The 24,537-nt window shown below is 38.7% G+C and overlaps 1 protein-coding gene across 2 annotated transcripts in view; it reads right to left on the bottom strand.

The window, feature by feature from the left end:
• Positions 1–4,110: 4,110 nt before the first annotated feature.
• vrk1 (VRK serine/threonine kinase 1) overlaps positions 4,111–24,537 on the bottom strand; it is a 53,423-nt gene continuing 32,996 nt past the window's right edge. Inside the window, exons 10-15 of one of the 2 annotated variants that reach the window (XM_080202336.1) lie at positions 24,263–24,383; positions 22,908–22,966; positions 19,592–19,770; positions 8,161–8,251; positions 6,018–6,044; positions 4,855–4,948 (exon numbers count right to left, since the gene is read on the bottom strand). In XM_080202336.1, the coding sequence (XP_080058462.1) occupies positions 6,040–6,044; positions 8,161–8,251; positions 19,592–19,770; positions 22,908–22,966; positions 24,263–24,383 (455 nt within the window). In that variant the 3' untranslated portion in view covers positions 4,855–4,948; positions 6,018–6,039. Of the gene's footprint in view, positions 4,949–6,017; positions 6,045–8,160; positions 8,252–19,591; positions 19,771–22,907; positions 22,967–24,262; positions 24,384–24,537 lie in introns of both variants that reach the window. The other variant, XM_080202335.1, reaches the window with a different exon arrangement.

Raw genomic sequence — 24,537 nt, forward strand, 5'->3', positions numbered from 1 at the left:
TCAGAAGTGAAAAGTTACAATCCCTTGTGAGGTAGAAAGTTTTACCAAGATTCTGTGACTCCATGGATTCTGTTTTGGTTGCATCTACCATTTTGATCAGTGTGCCTGTTAATTCATATTGACCTTATATTACTTTCAAAAATACATGATAGACATCGTAGATTGTTTTGTTTTTCTTCTCTGACTTTGAAAAAGATAGTTTATTTTGTTTATTTAAGAACTTGGGAAATTGTGGATCTATTCTTCCAATGGGTAACTTTCTACTTCAAACTTTGTCTACTTCAAACAAAGGTCCCTAAATCAGAGTACTCGACTTAGTTGTTCCAATTTCAAAGCACTTTTGTATCAATATAACAACCCACCTTCTGGTAAGGGGGGAGGGTTTGGGGGAGATGTGAAGAGAGCAGCGAAAGATATCATACGCTTTTTGAAGCAAAATTGCAAACACATTCTTTGGAGGTAGGTTTTAAACTTCATTGAAAATAAATGCTGAAAGGAAATCTTCCTAACTAGTCTTCCAAGTAAATAGAGATTGCAGTAGAGATGATGCTTCAGTGACTAGCTACAGTTATGCTAATCTGAGTGAATGAGCAAACATCAAAGGGGGAAAAAAAAATGACAACTTTGAACTCATCATGTTAGAACTAACCTGATCAAAATTAGAATATTTCAGGGAACCCCAAAGTACAATCATTCATTTTAAAGTGCAGATAAAGAGATCAGCTTCTTAACAAGAATACTGCTCCTGCAACAATAAATGTTACTTCAGATTTTCATGCCTGTGCACAGAGATTAGAAACCATACAAAATATGTGTGAACAAAATATCAATAAGATTAATATTCGTTTGCCAAGTCTTAGGCTACACACGGAATTTTGTATAGGAGCAGAATCAAGATTAACCCCACGTCCTCGTCTTCACTTAATAGGAGTACCATACCAACCTTCCTTTCTTCTCTCCTGGGAGTTCAATCACTTTTAAAGTAATATGGTCTCTAATGGTAAAAAAGCAAGAGGCAATAACAAGCATCTCAAGGTGAGTAATGGACGTAATGTTGAACAGTCAGAGCAAATTGGAAGCCATCACAATCAATGAATCCCAGGCTTGCAACAGTGCTGCTTTTAAGAGTTTAGTGATTTCAAAAACAACTTTTTTGTTGCTGGCTATCACTTTTAACAATATTGATTTATAAGCATCACACATATAATTCTTGGTTTGGATACTTCTAAATTGGAACTTGATAATGAACAGGTTGAAATAGCAGGTGTTTCACGCTCAAGGTGTTTTAGGAAAAGCACTCTAAGTTATTTAAGCTTCCTGAGGTGGGAGACAGTGATGGTAAAGGTGGTGCAAATAGGATTGGCAACTTGTTGGACAGGGCCTCACATGGCCCTAATGGTCAATGATACATGTGTGCGCTCAGCCATGTCAAAGGCCAGTAGATGGAAACACTATTTCATATTCTGTTTCTGCCAACATGAGGGCCAGCAGCAGATCTCTCTTAATTATTTTGTTTCAAGTAAATGACTAGACCAATTCTTGCTGGGTGGACAACAATGACAATGATCACTCTCCTGACAGCAACAGCTACACGAGAGGTGCCAATCATGCACATGCCTGCATCCTAGACAATATGTACAGCTAACCTAAGGGTGGGAAAGGAGACCGGATAAAGGAATCCAACATGTACACCTCAAATAAGAGCACCTTAAGTTCACACACAATCAAACAGTTGTAGTACCTATGGGACCAAATTCAGGCAATGCAAAAATGCCACCCTGAACTGACCTGGCCTGACATTGCGCTTGATGAACCCTGGGTACAACACAATAACAGGCGCTGGTAACTGCAAGGTAGGCTTAAAGGACAACATTGGCAAGAACTTAAGTGTTTAGTGATTTCAAAAACAACTTTTTTGTTGCTGGCTACCACTTTTAACAATATTGATTTATATGCATCACACATATAATTCCTGGTTTGGATACTTCTAAATTGGATCTTGATAATGAACAGGTTGAAATAGCAAATGTTATTAATCGATTAGGAAGTATCAATGTGAAATATTAGGATTTGTCAACATGCAGCTGTCAGAAGCCAACAGTGCCCCAACATTGTGCCACTTCTTAATGCCTGCATGATTAGAACAGGGAATACAAAGGTGTTATTCCATGACATTACCTAGGTCAGATTAGAGGTTACATACAACCCAAGTAGAATCACCCCAGTATTACAGGTCAATTCTAACAATTCAGGATCAATCGCTTGGGTGGAGCACAAATTGCACCAGTTGATCACAAGAATCCAGGGTAAGGAAGACCAAGGATAAAAACAAGTCCTTGCTTGGAAACATTTGGGGATGTTGTGGGGGTTTATTTGGGCTACACAAATTCAACACTAATTTCATGGTGAATCGGAGGTGAGATGATTAGATCCTGTGGATGGCGCCAAGAATTCCAGAGGCCTGTAATTAACTGCACAAGGGGCAGGATAGCAGACTGGCTTTGGTCAACTTGGAACCAGAGAAAAAAAGAACTATTGGTGACTCAGCCAACTTGCAGCCGAGAGGTTTGCACTCTTAAATTCTTAAGGAAAGGGAGAGGAAAGTATATGTAACATTGAATCTCTGGGGGTGGCACATAGAGTGGGATCCTATGAATGTGAGATGACACATTTCTCATGACCTTGGCTGAGTTCTGTACCAATTCAGAAAATTATAGTGTACACACGTAACACCTTAAGATTGATAGGTGGCAACTCAGTGGTGATGGTCGCAGTGGAGCCTTTCAGAAAAGCCTTCCAGACAGTCCAAACGTTACTCGACCTAGTGATGTTTCCTGATAGACAAAAATACCAATCTTTATGGAGGATTGGGCTGCAAGAACAGTAGCAACTTCTGTCTTCAGATTCCTAATTCATTAACTTGAACAGACTTCCATCTAGTGGAAAAGACTATAAGAGATATAGTTTTCAGTCCCTGCTGGAATCAAAGTTAAAGGATGGTAACGTGGCAGGTAGTGTTGTCAAAATGGGGTTCACACTAGTTTCATCTGCATCAGTACCACTTCCAGGGAAGAGGAGCAAAGTCAATATGCATAGTATTTAATTCAGTGCATCCTGTTCTGGGCCTTGGTGAACATTACCGGGATGACCATCAAAGCTGCAAAAGAACTACAAATTGACTAGGAATGCAAATAGAACCAAGGATTTGTGTGAACAATCCTGAGGGTCCAGTCAGATGGGTTGTGACCACCTGGGTTAGATGTGATATATCTAGGGGCCAGTAGAAGGGATTGATGTAGAGAATAAAGACTTAAGATTTATACAATGATATTTTCTCTTTGGCTATACCTTTCCCACTACAACCCTTGGCCGACACATCTGGCCTGTTTCACTAGAGATGAAGTTAGTGCAGTTGATAAGCTCGAGCCATTTGCTGTTTCCCCACATTTGAACATTTCTACGAGCTTGCCTTTGAGTGCATGATCGAATGTGCTGACCAGGGAAAGGTTAAGACCACGAGGTAAAATAAAGCCAAAATAAGACCAGGGCGCAGCCAGCTGAATGCTGTTTTTTTTAGAAAAGAAATTTGTGGGATATGGGCATCACTGACTGGCTAGCATGATTGCTCATCCTTGATAAGGTGGCGGTGAGCTGCTTTCTCAAATCTCTGCAGTCCACGTGCTGTGAGTTAACCCAGAATGCCGTTAGGGAGGGAATTCTAGGATTTTGACCCAGTGACTGCAAAGCAAAATATATTTCCAAGTCAGGGCAGTGAGTAGCTTGGAGGGGAACTTGCAGGTGGTGATGTAAATGCTTCTGTAATTACATTTTTTTTAATAAGAGACTCTGGAGTTTGAATCTCTTCCCCATATGCTTGTAATAATTTTGTGCTCAGACTCTTAGTTTTTAAAGCTTTGTGAAAACACACAACACAGTAAATTACTACCATGCAATCAGTAGCCTCACTGTAGCAGTAACTCAGAACTTTGATGTCTGTACCAGGTAATATGCAATATAAATTTGAGAAGAAAAAACACTATTTGCATTTGAACATGAACAAAGTAATCATCAAATAGGATACATAATATAGTATGGCCTATATAAAATTTTCATTGGAAGGTACTTTATTTTGTTTAAAACATGTTAGCAGTTGCTTTTTACGAACAGCTTAAGAATCAAGTTATACTCTCAAATGATCAGAAAGTAAGAAAAATAAATGTTTAAATATTTATATCGCTCAAGTAATGCAACAGTCAAGTTTACAATATTACATTTCTTCTTTAAAAACAAGTTCAAAGTAATTTCCAGGTTACACACTGTAAGGAGGCACAATGAATTCTTCCAAATTTCACCACCACTTAAAATAACCTGCTATCCTGAGGCGCTCTAAGTCATAGCCCAATATCCTAGAAAATTGTGAGCAGGGGCAGATAATGCAAAGCGCTAGAGCCCCGGCTATTTATCCTTTTAATAAAACTTTTCTTTTACTTTCCCCTCTGAAAAACAAAAGAGGGCATTTAACATTCGTCATGACTTGCCATTGTATATGTTGGACCATCATGATATTGCATATTATTAGTCTGCTTGTTTAGAAAACTGAAAGACAGCAACAACGCACGTCTGTGTTGTGTATAAAGAGAATCAAACTTTTAATGTCTCAATTTTTACTTCAGCAACAAAGAAGCATAACACAAAACCCAGTATAAAAATGCTTAGAGATTTTCTTTCTAAAAAAAAGACCAATTTTCAGAACAACTTCATTCTAAAGAATCAGACTTTAATAAAAAGCAGAGGACAATCATAATATGATTGTTTCTTTTTAACATTTAGTTAGATGTTTTCTTTTGCCAGGACTTGCCAGGACTTGTCAAGGCCGAAGGAGAAGTCTGAGTGCCTATTTGAACCATCTCTACTTTCTTCAAACTCCTTTTTGCTGCCGGCTTCTTGGCTTTAAATAGAAAGATATTAACGCCTTACTAAGGAGATAAACATGGCTGTACATTTGTCATTAACAAAGCTACCGTGCTGCTGCTCTCTCGCACCTTGCAGCATAAAATAACTGGTGACATTGAGTTACAAAGGGAATAGGAACAGCTGGAACAAATGGAGGCACAACTAAAGTAAAAGATTGACAAATAAAATTAAACTAAGTAAACAGGAAGAAAGCATTTATAGGTCATATAAAAATCTAATGAATGCAAGGAGGTTGGTTTATTTATTAGTCAAGACTTTAAAACTTCAATAAATACCAGCCCAGTGCATCAAAACAAGTGTTCAAATTTGACAAGAATACTGGCCCAGATTTTGAGACAAAATTGTCAGTACTCTTCTGAAATTGACAGCAATTCCTGGAGTCCACACACATGCAGTTAAACTTGAAATCCAGAAGCTGCTGTCAGTAATACTTCTGTTTCTTCAGAGGGTGCACTATTGAGGTGCTTCCCCACCATCAGCCAAACAGATTCAGTGAAATGCTGAGAACATACGGTGTTTAATCTCGTTATAAAAACCCTCAACAGTTCCACTTTGTTGAATGAGGTGCCAATGGGTTTTTAATGGCATACTGAGTTCATGATTACTGCTAAAAAGCTTCACTTGCCCTGGAAAAGTACTTTTATTTCTGAGAATGTCAAGATTCTGCATCGTAAGTAATTCTGTTTTTTTTATTTCAGTACTAAAAATTTCCTCTGAAATTTGATACTTTAGTTCTACTTCAATCCCAAACATTGATGCAGTCACCTTTGCTGAACGCACGAGGGGCCCCGTGGCTTGTGACCAAATTCAAGCTGAAGTCAGGGAAGAGGGCAAGTTACGATCTTTTGTGGGTAACTTCCTTCAAAGTCAGTGGCAAGTGCCATTGGTTCACCGCTAACCTCAAAATCCAGCCCATTATTCTTCTGCTCTTTCAATTACTTTTGTGAAAATTGGTGCAGTTCAAAGTTAAAAAAAATGAAATCCTCTTCCGTGAGTGGAAATTCTAATGGCGAGAATGAGACGTGCACTTTCTAGAACCTTACCTAGGCTCTTGATGACAGTTTGTCATTCTGCAGAACATAAAAAATACAATGCATGGTTTTAAGTTGCGGATGTTTGGTTTTACAGTTCTGCAGACTAAATTATTGACTATATATTTCACAATTTTTAAAATGTGTTAGCATCTTCTCCTATTTCTAATATTCCTTCACGCACAATTGTTTATTGCTCCATATCTGGCATTAACACAGTTTGAGTGAGGATCCAGTTTATTTTGTTATTAATGTTCATCTAATGGACTACTGTAGACTTTCAAAACTTGCAAAGTCCTCACCGTGTACATTTCTAAGCACTTCACAATCCCAAATGGAATTTCAAGTACAACCTAACCTCTGATGAACTATAATGTACAATGCAAGTAGATCTCATTAAACTAAATATGAATGTTAAAAACAAAAAGCACGTCTTAAATCTACAACCGTCTATTTTATTTGGGCACAGTTCCAAAACTGTTTCCTATTTTATGTTCACTGTTTAATTTTGTAATGTAATTAATACTTTACTTTCCACAGCTGGAAATGCACACATGCATTCACAAGTTGCCATACTATAAGCGAAGACAGAAAGCAAAATAACAACATCTGTAAGTTTAAGACCTCAAATTTAGACACGAGAAAATTTACTCAACAGTAATAAATCAAATTACATACATTTCCATGCATGGTAAGTTACATTCTATATAAATAAATAAATTACACAGGGTGTTAGAGCCATTGACACACAGACGATGGCCATCCGGCCCCCAAAGTCAATGCTAGCTCTCCAGAGCAATTCAATGTGTTCCATTTGCCCACTGTCCCCATGGCGCTGTTATTTTCCTCGAATGCTTATCCAATTTCCTTTTGAAATTACTTACCATCTCAACCTTCCATCACTTTCCTGGGCAGCAAGTTCCAAGGTCACTACCACTTTCTGCGTGAAGAAAAGTTGTTCCTCACATCTCCCCTGTATCCCTTGCCCGAAACCTCAGAAGTTAGTGTTCCCTAGCCCTTTTACCAGCTTTTCTTTAGCTACTTTATTTAAACTGGTCATAACCTTGTACAATACAATCAGATCTCCTTTAATTCTAGGGCAATAGCTTTTCAAGTCTCTGAGGAGCCCTCATATACTTCCTAAATTGTGCTAACCAGAAGTGGATGCATTACTCTAGTTGTGGACTAACCAGGGCTTTATAATATGTTCAAGACAACTTCCCCACTTTTGCACTCGATACGTATTTATATGTATAACATCTAAAGGTCACCATTTTCACCAGATAAACTATGTTACAAATGTACTTGTTGACCAAGACATTAAAGCACCATTACAATGCCAATGTTGAACTCCAATGTGGAAAATATTTTTACTCCATAACCGCTAGCAGGAGAGGCTGGGAGTAACTGGGAGACGCGATAAGTTAAGTGTGTGCTTGCTCTGGCTTTAACAGAAGCCACATTACATGACTCACTCCATCTTGTGCACTACTGTTCCTTTATGTAATCAATTACTCTTTAAAGAAGAATCTAACTGCATGTTTATATAAAGATAGTGAAATAATTACAAATGAGCTTCTGTTACTATATGTAAATGTTGCAACTAATATAAATGGTAACAAAGGCTAGTAGACTCCCGCAATTACCTCTTGATTTTTTAATAAAAGCAACTCAAGCTTTGAAAAGGGTTTCAAGTATTACATTCATAAATATGTTCGTCTAACAGGTTGCTACATTTTCATTTCCAAGTTATTATTAACTTTTATGCTATAGGACTACGATGCCAGTAATGTCAGTTTAGGTTCGGCGGAGGCTACATTCTTAGGCTGCAACTGAAGCCAAGTGAAAATTTATAGAAACTTACTCCCAACGAAACTAGTTTTATGGCAGCACAAGAATTAGAGAAAAGGGTGAAAATCACACTCTCCAACTGGTGTTTTCCTCTTGTTGAATTACAAGTACGAGAAAAGCAACACAAGCAACCGCCAGGGCAAATAATTAGAACTTCATATCGCATTCATAGGGATCATTTCCTATCCTGATCGCAGAAGGAAACTGAGCATTAATGCTCAGTTAAGATGTCCGGCCAGCAGTTCAAAAGGGTCACACATTCCTGACAGGCACAACACCCAAATCCTGATCTAATTGCTCTTACCTCTTGCTGTTTTTTTTGTTCGCTTTCCACCTCTTAATTCTGAATCTGAGGTGTTGCCCTCAAGATCAATTGGCTTTGAAGTACGCCGTTTCTTTAAAAAAAGTGAAAGGCATTGATTAGTGGAGAATCAAACATTGTCAGCAACACGTTGGTCACTATCCTTGAGAAATAAAAGCAGCAATTAGACAAGGCTCAAAAGGACAGATGGAACAGTGGAAAGTACTGCACAAACTATTTTCCAGGAATTGTACTGAATCCAAGATTAACACAAGGTGGAGTCTTGGGTAATGTAGCTTGGCTAAGACAATGACCTTCCTTCTAGAAAGTGGGGCTTCGCACCAGACTGAAGTCATAATGATGAAAGTCTCTTTTATGCACTGGTAACAAAAATACCTACCTACTGCTGTTTAGAACAGTTAAACAGCATATATTACTAAAGGCTCCAAAGCACATAATTGTCCATCTCACACTCATTTTCTAATTCAAGTCAAATCGGGCATAAAGATTCCTACTGCAAGAGATTAAAAATGTTGTATTAAATGATAAACAAGCACATTGATGAGCAGATTGAACAAGGCCTTAAACCCTAGAACTACAGCAACAACTGACCAAGAAATGATGAAAGACAATAATATTGAAAATGTTCCACTGAGCTAAACAAGTCCATGAAGTGTAGGGTTGTTGTGTAGCAGCATTTTACTTCAAATCAAAAGTAAAGACAAAAAATAGATGAATCTGGTTGGATTGGGAAAGACTGGAGCAGACAGACAATGGCTTTTTCATTCTGTCCTTTCAATTTGCTTGAAATCAAGGGCTTGATTTTTGACTCCAGGGTGGGAACATGGCAAGCAAGCCACATGCCTGCTAAGGAGCAGCAGCAAACAGGCTCAGCCAATTTCAATTGCTGGGTCTCTTGCTGACTTACTGGCCAAAATGGCTGGAAATTTGGCAAAGAACACACTCAAAATGGGGAACCTGGGTATGATTACTAGAGGTACAATAGTACAAAAACAAGGACGTTACGGTGAACCTTTCTAAAACACTAATTCAGCCTCAACTGGAGTATTTTGTCCAATTCTGGGCACCAGAAGGATGTGAAGCTTTAGACAGGGTGCAGAAAATGATAAAAACTACATTGGTTTTCAACCAGCAGCGTCTTTTTATCTTAACGTTCTCATCCTTGCTTTTGAAACTCTTGTCATCTCAGCCCGCTATAAATTCAGGGATGAGGAACTTCAGTGACTAAGACGAGAAACTGGGGCTGTTCTTATGAGAAGGTTGAAGAGATTCGATAGAAGTGTTCAAAATCGTTAAGGGCCCAGACAAAGTTAATAGCGAGAACTTGTTTCCATTGGCAGAAGGATCAAGACCATAAATAATAGAAACAGAAGTAGGCCATTCAGCCCCTCAAGCCTGCTCCATCATTCATGATTGATCCAACATTCAAGTCCACATTCCTTTCCCTGTATCTATTGATTCCCTTACTGGTCAAAAATCTATCTACCTCAGCCTTCAGTATACACAAGGACCCTGCCCCCACAGTTCCGTGGCTAAAGGCTCTCAACACTCGGAAGAAATTCCTGCTCTTCTTAAGTCTTAACCTGGCACCCTTTTACTCTGAGGTCAGGTCCTCTGGACCAGAGGATACCTGATTTAAGATGAATGGCAAAAGAAGCAAAGCCGACCCACAGAAAAACATTTCTTAAAAAATACGAGTGGTTAGAATCTGAAATTCACTGTCTGACAGGGAGGTGGAGGTAGATTCAAATGTGACTTGCATAAAACATAGATGTAATTTAAGTCCAAGTTATTATGTAAACTTGGAATAGGTGTTCGGGCATCAGTCTGTAAATCACCAAAGAGTAAGAGTAATTGTTTAACTGACTTATAATAGTGTCTTTAATATAGTAAAACATTCTAAAATGCTGCACAGATGGGGTGATCAAGCAAAATGTTATACTGAGCCACATAAGGAGCTATTAGAGCACATACCAAATGTTTGGTCAAAGTGATAGGTTTTCAGGAATAAAGGTAGAGAAATGGAAGGAACGCCAGAGCTTAAGGCATTGGCAATTTAAGACACAGCTACCAAAAAGTGGAGCGATTAAATTCAGGGAGGCACGCAAGAATAAAAATTGGAGGACAGCAGAGATCTGAGAGCGATTGGATGAAGGTTACAAATTTATAGAGGGCTGAGATAACTAGAGTTTCAAAAGCAAGGATGAGAACAGTAAGATAAAAAGGCGCTGCTGGTCTGAAAACCAATGTAGGTCAGTGAGCATATTGGGTGTTATGGGAATGAGACATGGAGCCAAGATATGGACAGCAGTTTGGATGCGGTCAATTGTATGTCGTGTGGTAGATTGGACTCCTGCCTGGAGAGCATTGGAATAATCAAGAGAACAAAGGCTGGATGAGGGTTTTAGCAGTTCAACAGTCCCACCATACAATGTCATATATTAATATCACAAAAGAGATGGAGTTGAGTAAGTGAGGAGAAATCATTCAGTTCCAACCATTATGGCTGAGACTGCAGGAGGGAGTCTTGCCATTGTAGCCTACATTTAAAGAATGAAAACAGTCTACAGTGGTTATGTTTAACTGAAAATTCTTCCTCAAACCAATGAATGAAACCAAATTCAGGTATCCTCACAGGCTTGTATAACGCATTGCTGAGACACATTCGATACATACCAATTAGTAGATAATAAAAGTAAGATTGGATGGTCATCTGCTGGCATGCCACAGTTTTAATTTTTAAAAACCACTGGTACCTTAAGTGTCTTAGAGGTGGCCTCACTTCGTAACAGGAGCTTTGCTCTACTAGTTTGCTACCAGCTCACTAAAATATACATTCCGATGGAGCTAAAAATACATATAAATGGCCAATTCTTTGCAAAGTCAAAAGAAAACAACTACGGCAACATGAACAAACTGAAATGTTATTGTCGGTTCAAAATCAACTGGAGTATTATGAGCCACTCTTCCAGTTCAATGTTTGATTTTCAACTTCAAATAGAAAGCAGCCAGCTTTTCATATCCAACTGTTGATCTCATTATCCCAAAAATCAAGTGACCCCCCCCCCCACCGCATTACAAGATCTAGACCTGTGATCACGAAGTTGACGGAGATAGATTCATCTGTAAACTCAAGTTGTAGATCATTTAAAATTTCTCCAGAAAAATGTAATTTAAAATGTCATTTAATCTCATCTTTGTTCAAACTACCTTCCACAATATTCTTTATCTAAAGGATATTCCTGTTCTGCTACAATGTAGGGTGCATCAGTAGAAATCTGTACATTAATGTTCTGTGGAAGTATTCATCTGGACATGCATACCACCAACTCATTCCAAGTGCCCAACAACTAGACGTTCCCTCAGTATGTTGGTAAAAACTGATTTTAAAAAAATAGAGTAAGTTACATTGCTTTAATTTTAAGCTTATTTATATGACAACTGATTGGATACACTGCAACACATGCCTCCACAAATGAGTATCCTATTCAATGAACAGAAAGGTTATCAAAGATAAAATACAATAAACTTAGGACAATTGGTCTTGAGGCTATTTAAAGACTAAATGATTTGTAGACAATAGCAAATGTTTGAACTTGTAACCTAAACGAATAGAAATGTTTCATCTTGAGATGCTAGTTATTGTCATGTTGCTCTTTGTCTTTTGTCAACTGCTGTTCATAGCATATGCAGAAAGATATTTGCTATGTAACATATGTGGATGACCCAACCTACCTTTCTGGTCACCTATGTCTGCTGATATTGTAACTAGTTCCCTCTCGAGAAACTCCATCTTAACCTTCCTGAAAATTATTGGCCTAGCTCCAATCTCTCTTTCTTTTAAAAGTCCTTGGACAGAAAGTTATCCCCCAAATGCATGTCTACCTTTTCTGAAACTCCATATTCAAATTTCACAATAGCTCTCTAACCATGCCACCTGCACTGAAATGGCCTGAATCAAAATTACAAATGATATGCCCTGTGAACCTTCTCACCCATCTCAACTTATTTCCATTCATTGACATGGTAAACTACACCATTTTCCATGAATGCCCATTCTCTGATGTACAATTCCATTGTTCATCTCTTAGCTACCCAATAATATCCAGCAATAGCTTGCTTTCTGTTCCACACACTATTACCTCTGAAGTCCTTCAAGTATCTAACTTGATTTTCCTTCTCTTCTCTTTTCCTGCATTCCCTTTGAAAGCTGTATCTTTGGCCATTTAGCTGTCTATACTAGAACTCCCTTCCAAAACCACTCATCCTCTCTCCTCCAATAACTTCCTTAAAACCCATGTCAGAACAACAAGCATTCAAGTCGCCTCTCTTTCAGTGTCCATTTTCGTTTGATTGCAATTCTTTGAAACAGCTCAAATTGTTTTTAAAGGCATTATGTCATGGCAAGTTGTTGCTGCATATAGGCTGATAAACAGGATTGAGATTTACAGTGATGGCTAACATTGCTCTCTTTTTGTTACCTTTGGATAGAAAGCAGGAAATTATAAATTGCTATGTTTGGATAATCAACAGGTTGCATAAAAAAACCCATGATAAATAAATCATACACGGACTAGAGATGGAGTAGGTTGGTTAGGTTGAAAGTTCTGCATTTTATAACTAAATTCGGAACAATCTAAAAGCACATTCACTTTCAAATTATTCAACGTGATATATAACTAATGCTTCACAATTTTATAAATTCTTTTTTACTTATTGGGTGACACACAATTTGAGAAACAGCCTGCTTATAGGCTCTGTTGGACTACTCTATAATCACCAACCAGCTAACTGCAAAAAGTATTTTGTGTGTGTGTGGCATACCATTCTGCGTTGATCAACATCCCAAGACAGCACCCACAACTACCAACACACTTGGAGGGGGCGATGCACGAGGAAAGAGACGAGAACTGATTGACCTGCAGACTTACTGAACAGAAATCTTCAATATATTAAACCAACTGATATGTCATATAATTATAATGCTGGTAAACTACACAACGTGCAAATTAAAGAGATGCTCAATCTAATGCTTGAGTGGCAACTGAACAGTCGTGAGCTCGCAAACATCCGATGGCTCAAGCCACCTTTTTTTTACATGTTAGTGAACAGAATAATTATTCAACACCATAGCTGTTCGTTCACAGAGTTAAGGGCTTAAAAAAAAGGATGAGGAACCTTTCATTGGCTGAACGCAGTTAATAGCTGGAATATTTCAAAGGATTGCACTCCATTTTGCAGCTGCATATATGCAGAAATACACATTTGGTATGAAACCGTATGTTTAAAAATCTTAAATTCTCCTCCTCTTCATGATCCTGCCCATTCAACCCTCCAATGACCCACAGTTCAAACCTTCCAGTCTTCAGGTTCTAGTTAAGTTTACAGCCATTCCTTTTCTCCACCACAGGCTGCCACATCTTAAACTGCTGAAACTTAATGCTTTGGTACTCCCTCAGCCTCAGTTCCCTCTCCTCATTTTAAACGTTCCCTAAAACACTTCAAGTTTATAACATGTCTAATTGCTGCTCATAATCCTTTATGTGACACGGAATCCTTTTTTTTTAGATTATGTTTGTAAGGCAATTGTTTTTTTCCTACATTGAAGGTGCTATGTAAATATAATGTGTTGCTTAAAAGCACATCTTGTGCTTTATTTTCAGACAAGACCATGAGCCATAGAATAATTCTACCTCAAGTGTATCATTAAAATTTGATTTAATCACTACTATTTGGAATACTAGCAGTGGATTAGTCACAGATGTGTGGAATAGACAGTTTAATAAAATGTAAATTCACACCACTTTCATCGTTTAATTTAAAGTCAGAATATTCAGCAATATAGTTCACTTAATCAAACAACGTTTAGTAGCCATCCACAAGACAGAAAGTACTGTTACTTAGATGATATAAACACCAAAGGAATCATATCATGCAAGATACACATTTGAAGCAACGATTAGATCAGACCGCCTGGTTTAATTTGTTGATTTAGGAAACCTTTACACCAAACAGAAACTTGCCCAAACGTGCACACATTTCAAGCAGCCCTACAAGAAAATAATGTTGCTGGCAACTGAACAATTGTTTTACTGTAACAGGTACAAGTAATGATCCAACATACGTATATTTATTAAAAAACACACACAGCATTATATTTGTTTTAAAAGCTTTGGATGGCATCCTAGATAAGCAGACAATAAAAAGGATAAAGTCAAGACTTAAGCTGCAATTAGTCAAATACTATGGCAGATCATTGTTTAGCTAATTGTTTTCCCATAGCCAAATGGCGAGCTCAGCCAAGGAATCAATACAAGGATCACGGTTGGTGTTAGCTGGCTCAAGAAATTGAGTACAGCTAATTCTCCTCCGTGTTTCAACAAATTTTTGAAATTCTTCTATTTCCATTTTAAACCTTGGAAACTATCCAGGGCACACTACATAGTATTTTATCATTTCATAATAACTCTGAGCAAGTTTTAAAATGTTTAGCAACAACTGGCTTAGACTCTAATCACAGCAATTATTTTAACATGCTGACTGCTACTTAATAGTGCATTTCATTTTAAAGATGTTACACATTTTTCCAACTGCTTGTGAAAAAAAGGGTTTTGTGTAGCTGTTAATGAAATTTGGCATTTTGTTTTCCTTTTTTTTGAGGGCTTATGTCGCTGCTTTGTGCACTACCATCTTGGCCAATAGCTGCTACATGTAATCAACAGGCCACAATGGCTCATCTCTGCAATGGCTGATTTTACATTGAAAATGTAACAGCAGGTTGCTAAGAGTTTTCTTTTGGATGCGCAGTAATGAATCAACAGCTAGGATTCACAGCTACCAAAGAGTAGTGTGCATCTTTTCCCTTCATCTCTGCCTCATCATTACCATCTAAACCCTGCTGCGCTGAACAGATTGGTTTGATAATTACACACAATAACTGCAGTGGGCACATAACCCTCAGCTGGCACAGGGCAGATCCCGAGCGGCAAGTTCCATATGTAAACTACACTGATTAAGTGTACGAGGTACATCCTCCCCTGCCTGTCTGCAGCTCTGATTAGAAGCATTCAGACACTGATATTACCATATGTCATCAAAATCATGAGGTAGCAGGTCAACCAAGAGTTATAAAATTTTCAAAGTGCTATTTAATCCATCACTTTGTTCTACTGTGGAACAATTACAGACACAGTACAGCCCTAGATTAAAAGCTGTAATCTCAAATGTAAACCTTTAATCAAGATTTCATGCCACTTCAGAAATTCTCATTTTTCACTTAATAGTTTTCCCTCTGTTATCATTGCCTTTTCCATTCCCCTGAAGGCAGTGGCACTTTGCAAAGCTTCAGCAACACTGTGGTACCTTACCCAAATGGTCATCTATCACACTTGAGCCAAGACAGCAAGTGCTGACAGATTAGTTGTGAGCATAGCGTGTCAGTCAAGCCCACCCTCATCTCAATCCCAATGCCTACATGCATACTTTCCAGCAGGAGTCACCGGAAAGCTTTCAGGAATGGGAATTTTGGATTTTTTTCCCCCTCATTTGATTAGGGACACCGAGAAAGGCAATTATATAGCACCTTCTGTCTCAAACATCATACAGCTCTTCAATACTATAAATTACTTTAAAGGGCAACTTATGACCAAAAAAAATTTTGCAACATTTAAGGACATCTATTGTCCAGTTCATATGGGCTGTTAAGAAATGTTATGCTCAGTGTCAAAAATATTTTCATTCCCACCATATCTTACCTATCCCACTAACTGTCTAAAGTTTGTGTTTTTGCAGTAGTGTAATATACATGCCAATAAAGCATCAGCTAGGCTCAATTGGCAGCATACTTGTCTAAGTCAGAAGGTTGCAGTTCAAGCTCCAGCATTGGTTCCTCAGCATTCCTCCCTCAAGCACCATCAAAAACAGGTTGTCTGGTCATTCGTGTACTGAATGCCCTTGAAAACTGGCTGCTGTGTGTACAGCAAGAAAAATGAATGGTTAGAGCAACAATGAATATTTTATTTTTTATAATCAACAGTTTCTCACATCAGCTCACCCTCAACTGAAATTTTGACAACTCAACTACTCCAGTGCTTTTTGGTTGGCCTACCATTCTCCAACTCATCTGTAACTCTATTGCCCAGCAAGACCTGCTCACTCACTAATCTCTATCCTTAACAATCCATACAAGCTCCTGGTACCCCCTCCTGTCAAATTTATGATCCTTATCCTTGTGTATAAATGTCTTTCCTAGCCTAATGCCCCTACCCACCTCACACTCTCTCTATCCTAATAAGCCCCTACCTCCAGCTCAAGATTTGTGCGCTTATTTGGCTAACCTTTTAGTACATTCTGCATTCCTTTGTCCCACCATTGACAACACTAGAATTTCTTTCCTAAACCTCACCATCTCCCTCTCATCCCCTAAAATTCTTAAAACAACAATTTTTGGACCAAGCACTTGATGAAGCTCTTCTAATACTCCTTTTTTTTTTCCAGTGAGAGTCTGCACCTTTACATCTACTTTAAGTAATTAGAAATTTCACTGGCAAAGGTGAGGTGAACTTTATGCACAAAATTACAGAAACGTGGAACCTGGTTTTCCCCAATTAGACGAGTTAGAATGGTTGCTACAACTTGATGTTATCCATCACACAATTCCCAGAATCAATGTCACCAGTGCCAAACTGGTCGATGCAAAATAGTCACACAAGGAACTACAACCTTTTAAAAACCTAAATGCAAGTTACTGTCTAGTGGGCGCATCAAAGGAGCACTTGTATGCTTGACACATATGCTGACGGAACTGGTCTGGGCAGTTATCCATCTGTAATAGCCAGCTGCCTCATTCATTCTGACACATGCTGCAGAATCTGCTGTAGCTTAAATGACAACCTCTGAAGTGTCTGTTCTTAGTTGATCTTTATCAATTATTTAAATGGCTTCAATCTGAATGGGCCAATTGCCTTTGGCCAGCAAGCATTCCCTTCTATTCCTCACCCAATTTATTTGGGACTAATCATCCGAACACTTGCACCATCTTCTCTTCTGGCTTTAGAATACAGACAGTAAAATAAATCCACATCAGATGCAAGCATCAACTGTATCAGCACTACCAGCAAATCAAACTTGTTCCTTTACATTAAACATCAGCAGTGCATTAGCCCAATATTTTATAATATAACTGTATTTCACTTAAATGTGGAAGACTGGGGAAAATTGGAAAAACATGGTTTTCGGACACATGCAACCTTTGGGAAAATTCACTCTTCCTATTTCTTCCCTTTGCTAATTAGATATTTCTTCAAGAATACAACACTACACTTCAGCAAGACAGATAAGCTGAACTGGAAGTGTCCAGAGCTGGTTACCAAGTACAAGAGGAGTTCATTTTTATTTCCTAAATTTCCTGAAATTGCATTTTGGCAAAAGGAAAGCACAGATAGGCAGGAGGTACAAAACTCAAGAGAGAGAAAATACTTCAAAATGTCCTCAAAAATCATATCTGTTATTTTCTGCTATGCACTAAACTTTTTATAATGTTTTCATGACTTCAGAACAATGCAGTATTTTGAAGTGTCGCCATGGTTGCAAATAGGAAATGCAGCATTCAAATTACACCAAGCAAGCACTCAAACAGCAATGGGATAATAACCAGACAATTTCTTTTAGCGATGGTGGTTAATGGGATAATATCAGCTCGAACACTCAACTATTTTTCTTCAAAAGAGGTGGTGGCACAGTGGTTATCCTCACAGCGCCAGGAAGCTGGGTTGGGTCACTGTCTGTACGGAGTTTGCATGTTCTCCCTCTACTTACGTGGGTTTCTTCTGGGTGGTCCGGTTTCCTCCCACAGTCCAAAGATCTGCAGGTTACGTTGATTGGCCATGCTAAATTGCCCTTAGTGTCAGAGGACTAGCTAGGATAAATATGGAGGGTATGGGGATAGGGTGAGATTGTTGTCAGTGCAGACTCGATGGGTCAAATGGTCGGCTCTAAACTGTAGGCATTCTATGATTCAATGCTGCGGGATTTTTTCTTACATCCACCTGAGAGAACCAAGGGCAAAGCTTGGCTGAACAACTTCAATACATGTTAGAAATGTTACGGTTACACATTTGCAGTCATCTTGAAATATTCCAATTTACAAAGACAGAATTCAGACCCATCTTTCACCTTTAAAAAAAATGAACTGGAGAAATGTATTAATTCAATAAAATGATTTGCAATGTACCTGTACATTATACAAATTTGTAGTTTCATCAAAGAGAATCAAGCTTAACAACTAGCAGTTCACAACGTTGGATAGTTACATACATATTGGGAACAGACTGTGCTCACCAGAGTAATTGTACTTTTCTACCTCCATGCTTAAAAAGTCTAATAACTTGTTTGTAGTGGCCAATGTTCTTTTACTCTTCAAAACAAAAGCAATTTGGCTCTCACTCTTTCCTATAAACATTGTTACTTTAGAGCTTTAGAAATAAAAGTAGCCTTTTGATGGGTTTTGTTTATTCCAGAAGCCCCAAATGCAGAATTACTGCTAGTACAATTTAATTAGCAGCAAATTAACCATGTTCCATCAGCCTACCTTTCCTTCAAATCACTTTAACAGGACTAATTTCAAATAAGGCACTGGATTCACAGTGCAGCAAGCTGGAACTCAAATTAGAATTTACAAAAAACTTTAGAAACAAGGAAAGTTGCACTCACTTTCAAGTGTTCCACTGTGTCAAGGGGAACCAATTAAAGAATTCCAATTTAAAATGTTCAAGTGGAGAGAACACCACTAGCAGTGGCCATTTTTTGCAGCCAGACTGTTTTCAGATCTCCTTGACCTGTTTTCCTTCAAACAACTACTCGACTTGATCTCGAGCGCTGAGCTAATTTCAGCCGCAACCACTGATCTTCGAAGTAAATTCAAGTCTTAAAGCTCTACATGAAGTGGTTTCTCCTCACTCTATAAATTTTGTGTGTTCATTCTTGTATCTATGGCCCTTTATCACACACTGGAAACCAAGATGTGAAGATGCCAGCATCAGACTGGGGTGGGCACAGTAAGAAGTTTCACAACACCTGATGGAGGAGCAGCACTCTGAAAGCTCGTGATTCCAAATAAACCTGTTGGACTTTAACCTGATGTTGACAGACTTCTTAACTGTGCACACACTGGCAAGTCAATTTCTATCCACCTGTATTCGTAACGTTCAATATATCCGAAAAACCCCTATAGTCAGCGCTGACAAAAGAAAATTGATTTTTCCGACATATTCTTTAGACACATCTCTTCAATTCAGGCAGAAGTACTTTGGAATGTGAAACCACTTTTACTGATAACTATTACTTCGATATTTGAAAGGCACACTACTGTCCCCGTGGAAGTTTGGGGCAGGGACATTATAAATGCAAGTTGTACCTGTTGTTTGGATGTTGTTGGGGCGTCACCATTGGAAGATGCTCCTGAAACCAAAACACCATCATCTATACAGCCTATGGATTTAAGTCCTTCCTTGAGGATGTCTCTCAGTCTCTGGTACTGGGGTCGGTCTTTGTAAGCCAGTGATAACACGTCTTCAAAATATTTTGACAACTCAACTGCATTAAAGAAATAAAATATTTAAGTCACTTTAGAACAATGGTTCAGTGTCCAACTAAATATATCACAGAAGTTCACCTTTCTCTTCCAATTTTGCTCAGAAGTCAAAGCCACACCTCCAGTAGGCATACGAACATACAAACTAGGAACAGGAGTAGGCCATTCAAGCACCTTGAACCTTCTCCACCATTCAATGTGATAATTGCTGATTTGACTGGGGCGTCAAATCCACATACTGCCAATCTCTGTTGACCTTTAACTTGTTTGTTAGTCAAGAGTTCTATCGACCTCTGGCATAAAAATATTCAATGACCCAGCCTTCATCACCGTCCAGAGTCCCAAATTCACGACCAATGAAAAAATGTTCCCCTCATTTCTACCTCAAACGGGAAACCCTTTATTTTTAAAAACGGAGTGGAGGGAATATCATATGGTGCGAGTGCAGGAATTGTAACGTTTCTGGAAGCTTTGATGTTGCTTGTTTTTTAATCCTTTCTTTCGGTATTTAGTTACCAAATTTTACAACTTGCTATGCTCTAAATCTGATGATATTACATTGGACATGGGCCGGCTTTTGGGGGGGGGGGGGGGGGGGGGGTAAGACCTCACAGTAAATACTGACAAGGAGGCATGGGTTATATTTGGCAACGTGTCGATAAAATTTCAGTTTGTAATAGAAAAGTCTACAAAAGAAACTCAACTTAAGATATTGCACCATCTGGCCATTACTTCGAGCTTGTGGTACAGGTTCAGCCCCACCGTATCCTCTTTGTGCCAGAAGTGCAAGGTGGATGAGGGGGATTATCTGCATTGGTTTGGTTTTGTATCAAAATTAAGGCCTAATGGTTGAATGTTCTTAAAGAGGCTTACAGGATTTCTGATATGGCCTTAGATCCCTTGCATCTGTCAGACAAAAACATCAGTAATGCAAACGTGAAAAGGCTGTACAACATTCTAATGTTTAGCAGCATGGAAGGGCAGCACGGTGGCACAATGATTAACACTGCTGCCTCTCAGCGCCAGGGACCTGGGCTCAATTCCAGCCTCTGGTCACGTCTGTGTGGAGTTTGCACATTTTCTCAATGTCTGTGTGGGCTTCCTTCTACAGTCCAAAAGATGTGTAGGTTAGGTGGATTGGCCATGCTAAATTGCTCCTTAGTGTCAGGGGGATTAGCAGGATAAATACGTAGGGTTACAGACATAGGGCCTGGCTGCGATTGTTGTTGGTGAAAGCTCGATGGGCACTGTAGCCCTTTTATGATTCTAAGAATATCCTTAGCTCGTGGATTAGTGACATGCCTCCTTCAATTTGGCATTAACATAAAATCATTCTGGAATGTAGGCCAATGGGATTTTTGACTTGTTTACTTTGAGCTAAATCGGATACATTCTGTAAAGTTTGGGATTTTAATCTTAAAGTTCTAGGCTCCATCTTATCTAGTTAACTCCTCCAAGGTATTCCATAAATTCTGCAACTCTGTCACTGTTGTCTCGAGAGCTTGGCTGTGCACATCTGGGTCAAATGTGGCTGCATCCTGTTATTCCCCCCATCCTTCTATATACATCCTTCCATCTTTGTATAGTGGAAGGTGCAGAATACAATGAATAATCTGAACCAACATTGTTGGTAATTTTTTTCTCTCTCTACTTGTATTTGTTTGGAGATGATCTGGCTGTACTGTACCAAGCTTTGAGAGTTTATTGCTTTTTTCATGCAAAATGGAAACAGATTCAACAAAAATTGAATTTTAAAAATATAATTTTAAAAATCTGCATCCCACATTTCCAGTATTTCCCACAAGGGACATCAACCTGCCAATTCCCCTCTGGATCCTATATGCTTCAGTAAGATCACCTTTCAGTCTTCTCAACTCCAATGGATACAGACCCAGCCTGTCCAACATTTCCTCATAAGTTAAACCAGTATCAGTTGAATGAACCTTCTCTGAACTACTTCTAACCCAGTTAGAACACAATTAATCAAATTAATATACAAACAGTGGTAGAATTTTGTAACTAGCTATCAGGGGCAGCATACATTGACAGACTACCCCAACATAGCAACCACAGAAAGGTTGCACTGCCATCAAGTACATCACAACAAACAGAGGACAGTCATTCGAAATAAAAAGTGAAAAGGAAGGGCCAGCAATATTAAACACTCAAAGATTTGCAAGAAAATCTGATGTAGCATTAAGGCATATAGATCAGGATTCAGGAAAGTCCCAGACTCAACCTAAAAGCATAAGAACTTGGAGCAGGAGTGGGTTATCTGACCCCTCAAGCCTGCTCTGCCATTCAATAAGATCATGGCTGATCTTCTTGTGGACTCAGCTCCACTTACCCACTCACTCACCATAACTCTAGATTCCTTTACTGTTTAAAAATATATCTATCCTTGTCTTAAAAATATTCAATGAGGTAGCCTCAACTGCTTCACTGGGCAGGGAATTCCACAGATTTACAACCCTTTGGGTGAAGAAGTTCCTCCACAACTCAGTGCTACATCTGCTCCCCCTCATTTTGAGGCCATGCGCCCTACTTCTTGTCTTCCAACTACTATCCTGCCCCTATCTTGTCTACTCCCTTCATAATCTTATATGTTTCTCTAAGATCTCCCCTCATTCTTCTGAATTCCAATGAGTTTAGTCCGAAAGCCAACTTCTTGGATCCCAAGCAAGGTTGCTTTAATTGATTTCAGTGTCTTGAGTCCAAATTCCACCAAAACAAGCTATGATGCTCAATTTTACTCCACCTGCCTAAATACTGTGATATGGCGACATTTTGGGCGCTTTATTTTCCTCACAAGAGCTGGCAAATGCTTGATGTTGCTGAAAACAAATTCAGCAGCATGGTTAACAAGTCAAGTTCAGAAAGTTGTCCTCGAGAAAACCAATCGTCAAAAATTATATGCAGTGCACCAAATAGCTCTTACAAACATTGTTGGTTCAACCATCAAAACCTTATCCCAGTTTAATGGAAGTACAACTGGACTGGAAATAGGACCTGGAACACGCTTTACTGAAAAATAGCTGATCTACTTACTGAGCTGAGGCAGTCACCAATTCCATCCTGAGCACCTACCCAATCCCTTCTTTAACCAGGTAATTCTAAACAGCAATTTGTAATTTCTCACCTGGCTTATTCTTGCAAGGAAAGCATTTATCCATCAAACCTTGAATGTTGCTTCTGTATCTAGTATAGAAAACAAAAACTTTAGTAAAGATTTAAGCTTATTTTCATACTGTAGACTTTTCTACATAGTAAGAATATTAGGTTCAAAATACCAATTCAGGAATTAAATTGTATTGCAGATCGTCACTTGCATCCCCAATAAACAAATTTGTTAGGCTTGACTTTGGGAATCTGAAAATAATCTTTCAGCATTCAAGCTTTATAAGATGGCAAAGGAGCAATAGTACCCATTTAATTATTTATCATTCCCGGCTACTAATGCCACATCATGGTAATCTTTACATTCAAGGTACACGTGTGTGGCAACTTTGACTAGTCACTCATTATAATAAGTTTGAATTCCATTTGAATTTGAAGTCAGTGTTCTATCCAATTGGCAACCAGTTCAAGGGACATCACTTTATTGCAAATCAAATGGATCACAGTCTCATCAACAAAGCAAACTGTCCTCAGGAGCTTCACAGTTATAGAACAACATGGGGAGAAAGAAACAACAGATGGGGATAAGTGCTATCAAGAGGATTTTGATGGTAGGGAGATGCATAAAAAGATGAACACCAGAAGTGGTTTGGGCTGGTCCTTAGCCACAACAGTCTAAGAATAAAGACATTTTTACATCCATTCACAGAACCTCTTGCTCTATTTCAAAAATTCCTCCAATTTTCCTTTCAATCGAGTGTTTTGCGTCTCAGCCACTTCATGTGGCAGAGCAGCCCATGCTTCAAACACTATGTAAAGAAATACTTAACTCTCTCTACTTCACGTTCCATCTCAATATTGCAGTTTTCTCATCCCTGGCGTCAGCCTGCTAAATCTGTGGTGAACAATATTAATGTTTCTTTTTCAAAAAGGCACTCAAATTATACATACACTATTGGTGGTCTAATGTCTTGAATTAATTCATCATTATTACTTGATTCTCTCTCGAGGTCATCAGCCCTGGCTCAGTTCTGTACTCTTGCATTAAAGTTTTATGTTCAAATGTCACTTCGGAGCCTTGAAGACATAACCTCTGCTAACACTTCATAACAGTACTGAGAATTTGTTCAACTGTGAGAGATGCCATCAACATCCTGTTTGCTTAGGTGGAGGCAAAATATTCTACTGTATACAAGAACATTAGAGTTCTCCAGGTGTTCAGGCCAATAACAGGCAGTTTAACTAAACAACTTGCTAACCAAGTAAGGGACAGCAAAAGAGAAAGCAGGTCCATCAGATTTGGAAAGAAAAGGGAAAGCTAAAGCTTCTTCAGTACTATATAATTAAGTTCAACATGGCATAAATCCAGTTTCTTACTTGAGTTTTTCATCTCTGACATAGTTGGCATCCTTTAGATTGTCCTCCCAGGGAAGTTTCCCACTGAGCCACTGCAACATGCAATACCCCAAGATTTCCAAGTCACCACGTCTAGAAGCAGCTGAAGGTGGAATACATCGTCAATAACATAAAATGTATATTTGGTAGAGATGAAATAATAAGGAAAAACCTTTCCAATTCATTTGAACAAAAAAAATCAACATCCCTTCAGAGAACAAGGATGCTGATCATTCAGCAGCTCACCTGAAACAGTA

This window comes from Carcharhinus amblyrhynchos, chromosome 14 (assembly GCF_965287045.1).
Source record: "Carcharhinus amblyrhynchos chromosome 14, sCarAmb.v2.hapA, whole genome shotgun sequence".
NCBI lineage: Eukaryota > Metazoa > Chordata > Chondrichthyes > Carcharhiniformes > Carcharhinidae > Carcharhinus > Carcharhinus amblyrhynchos.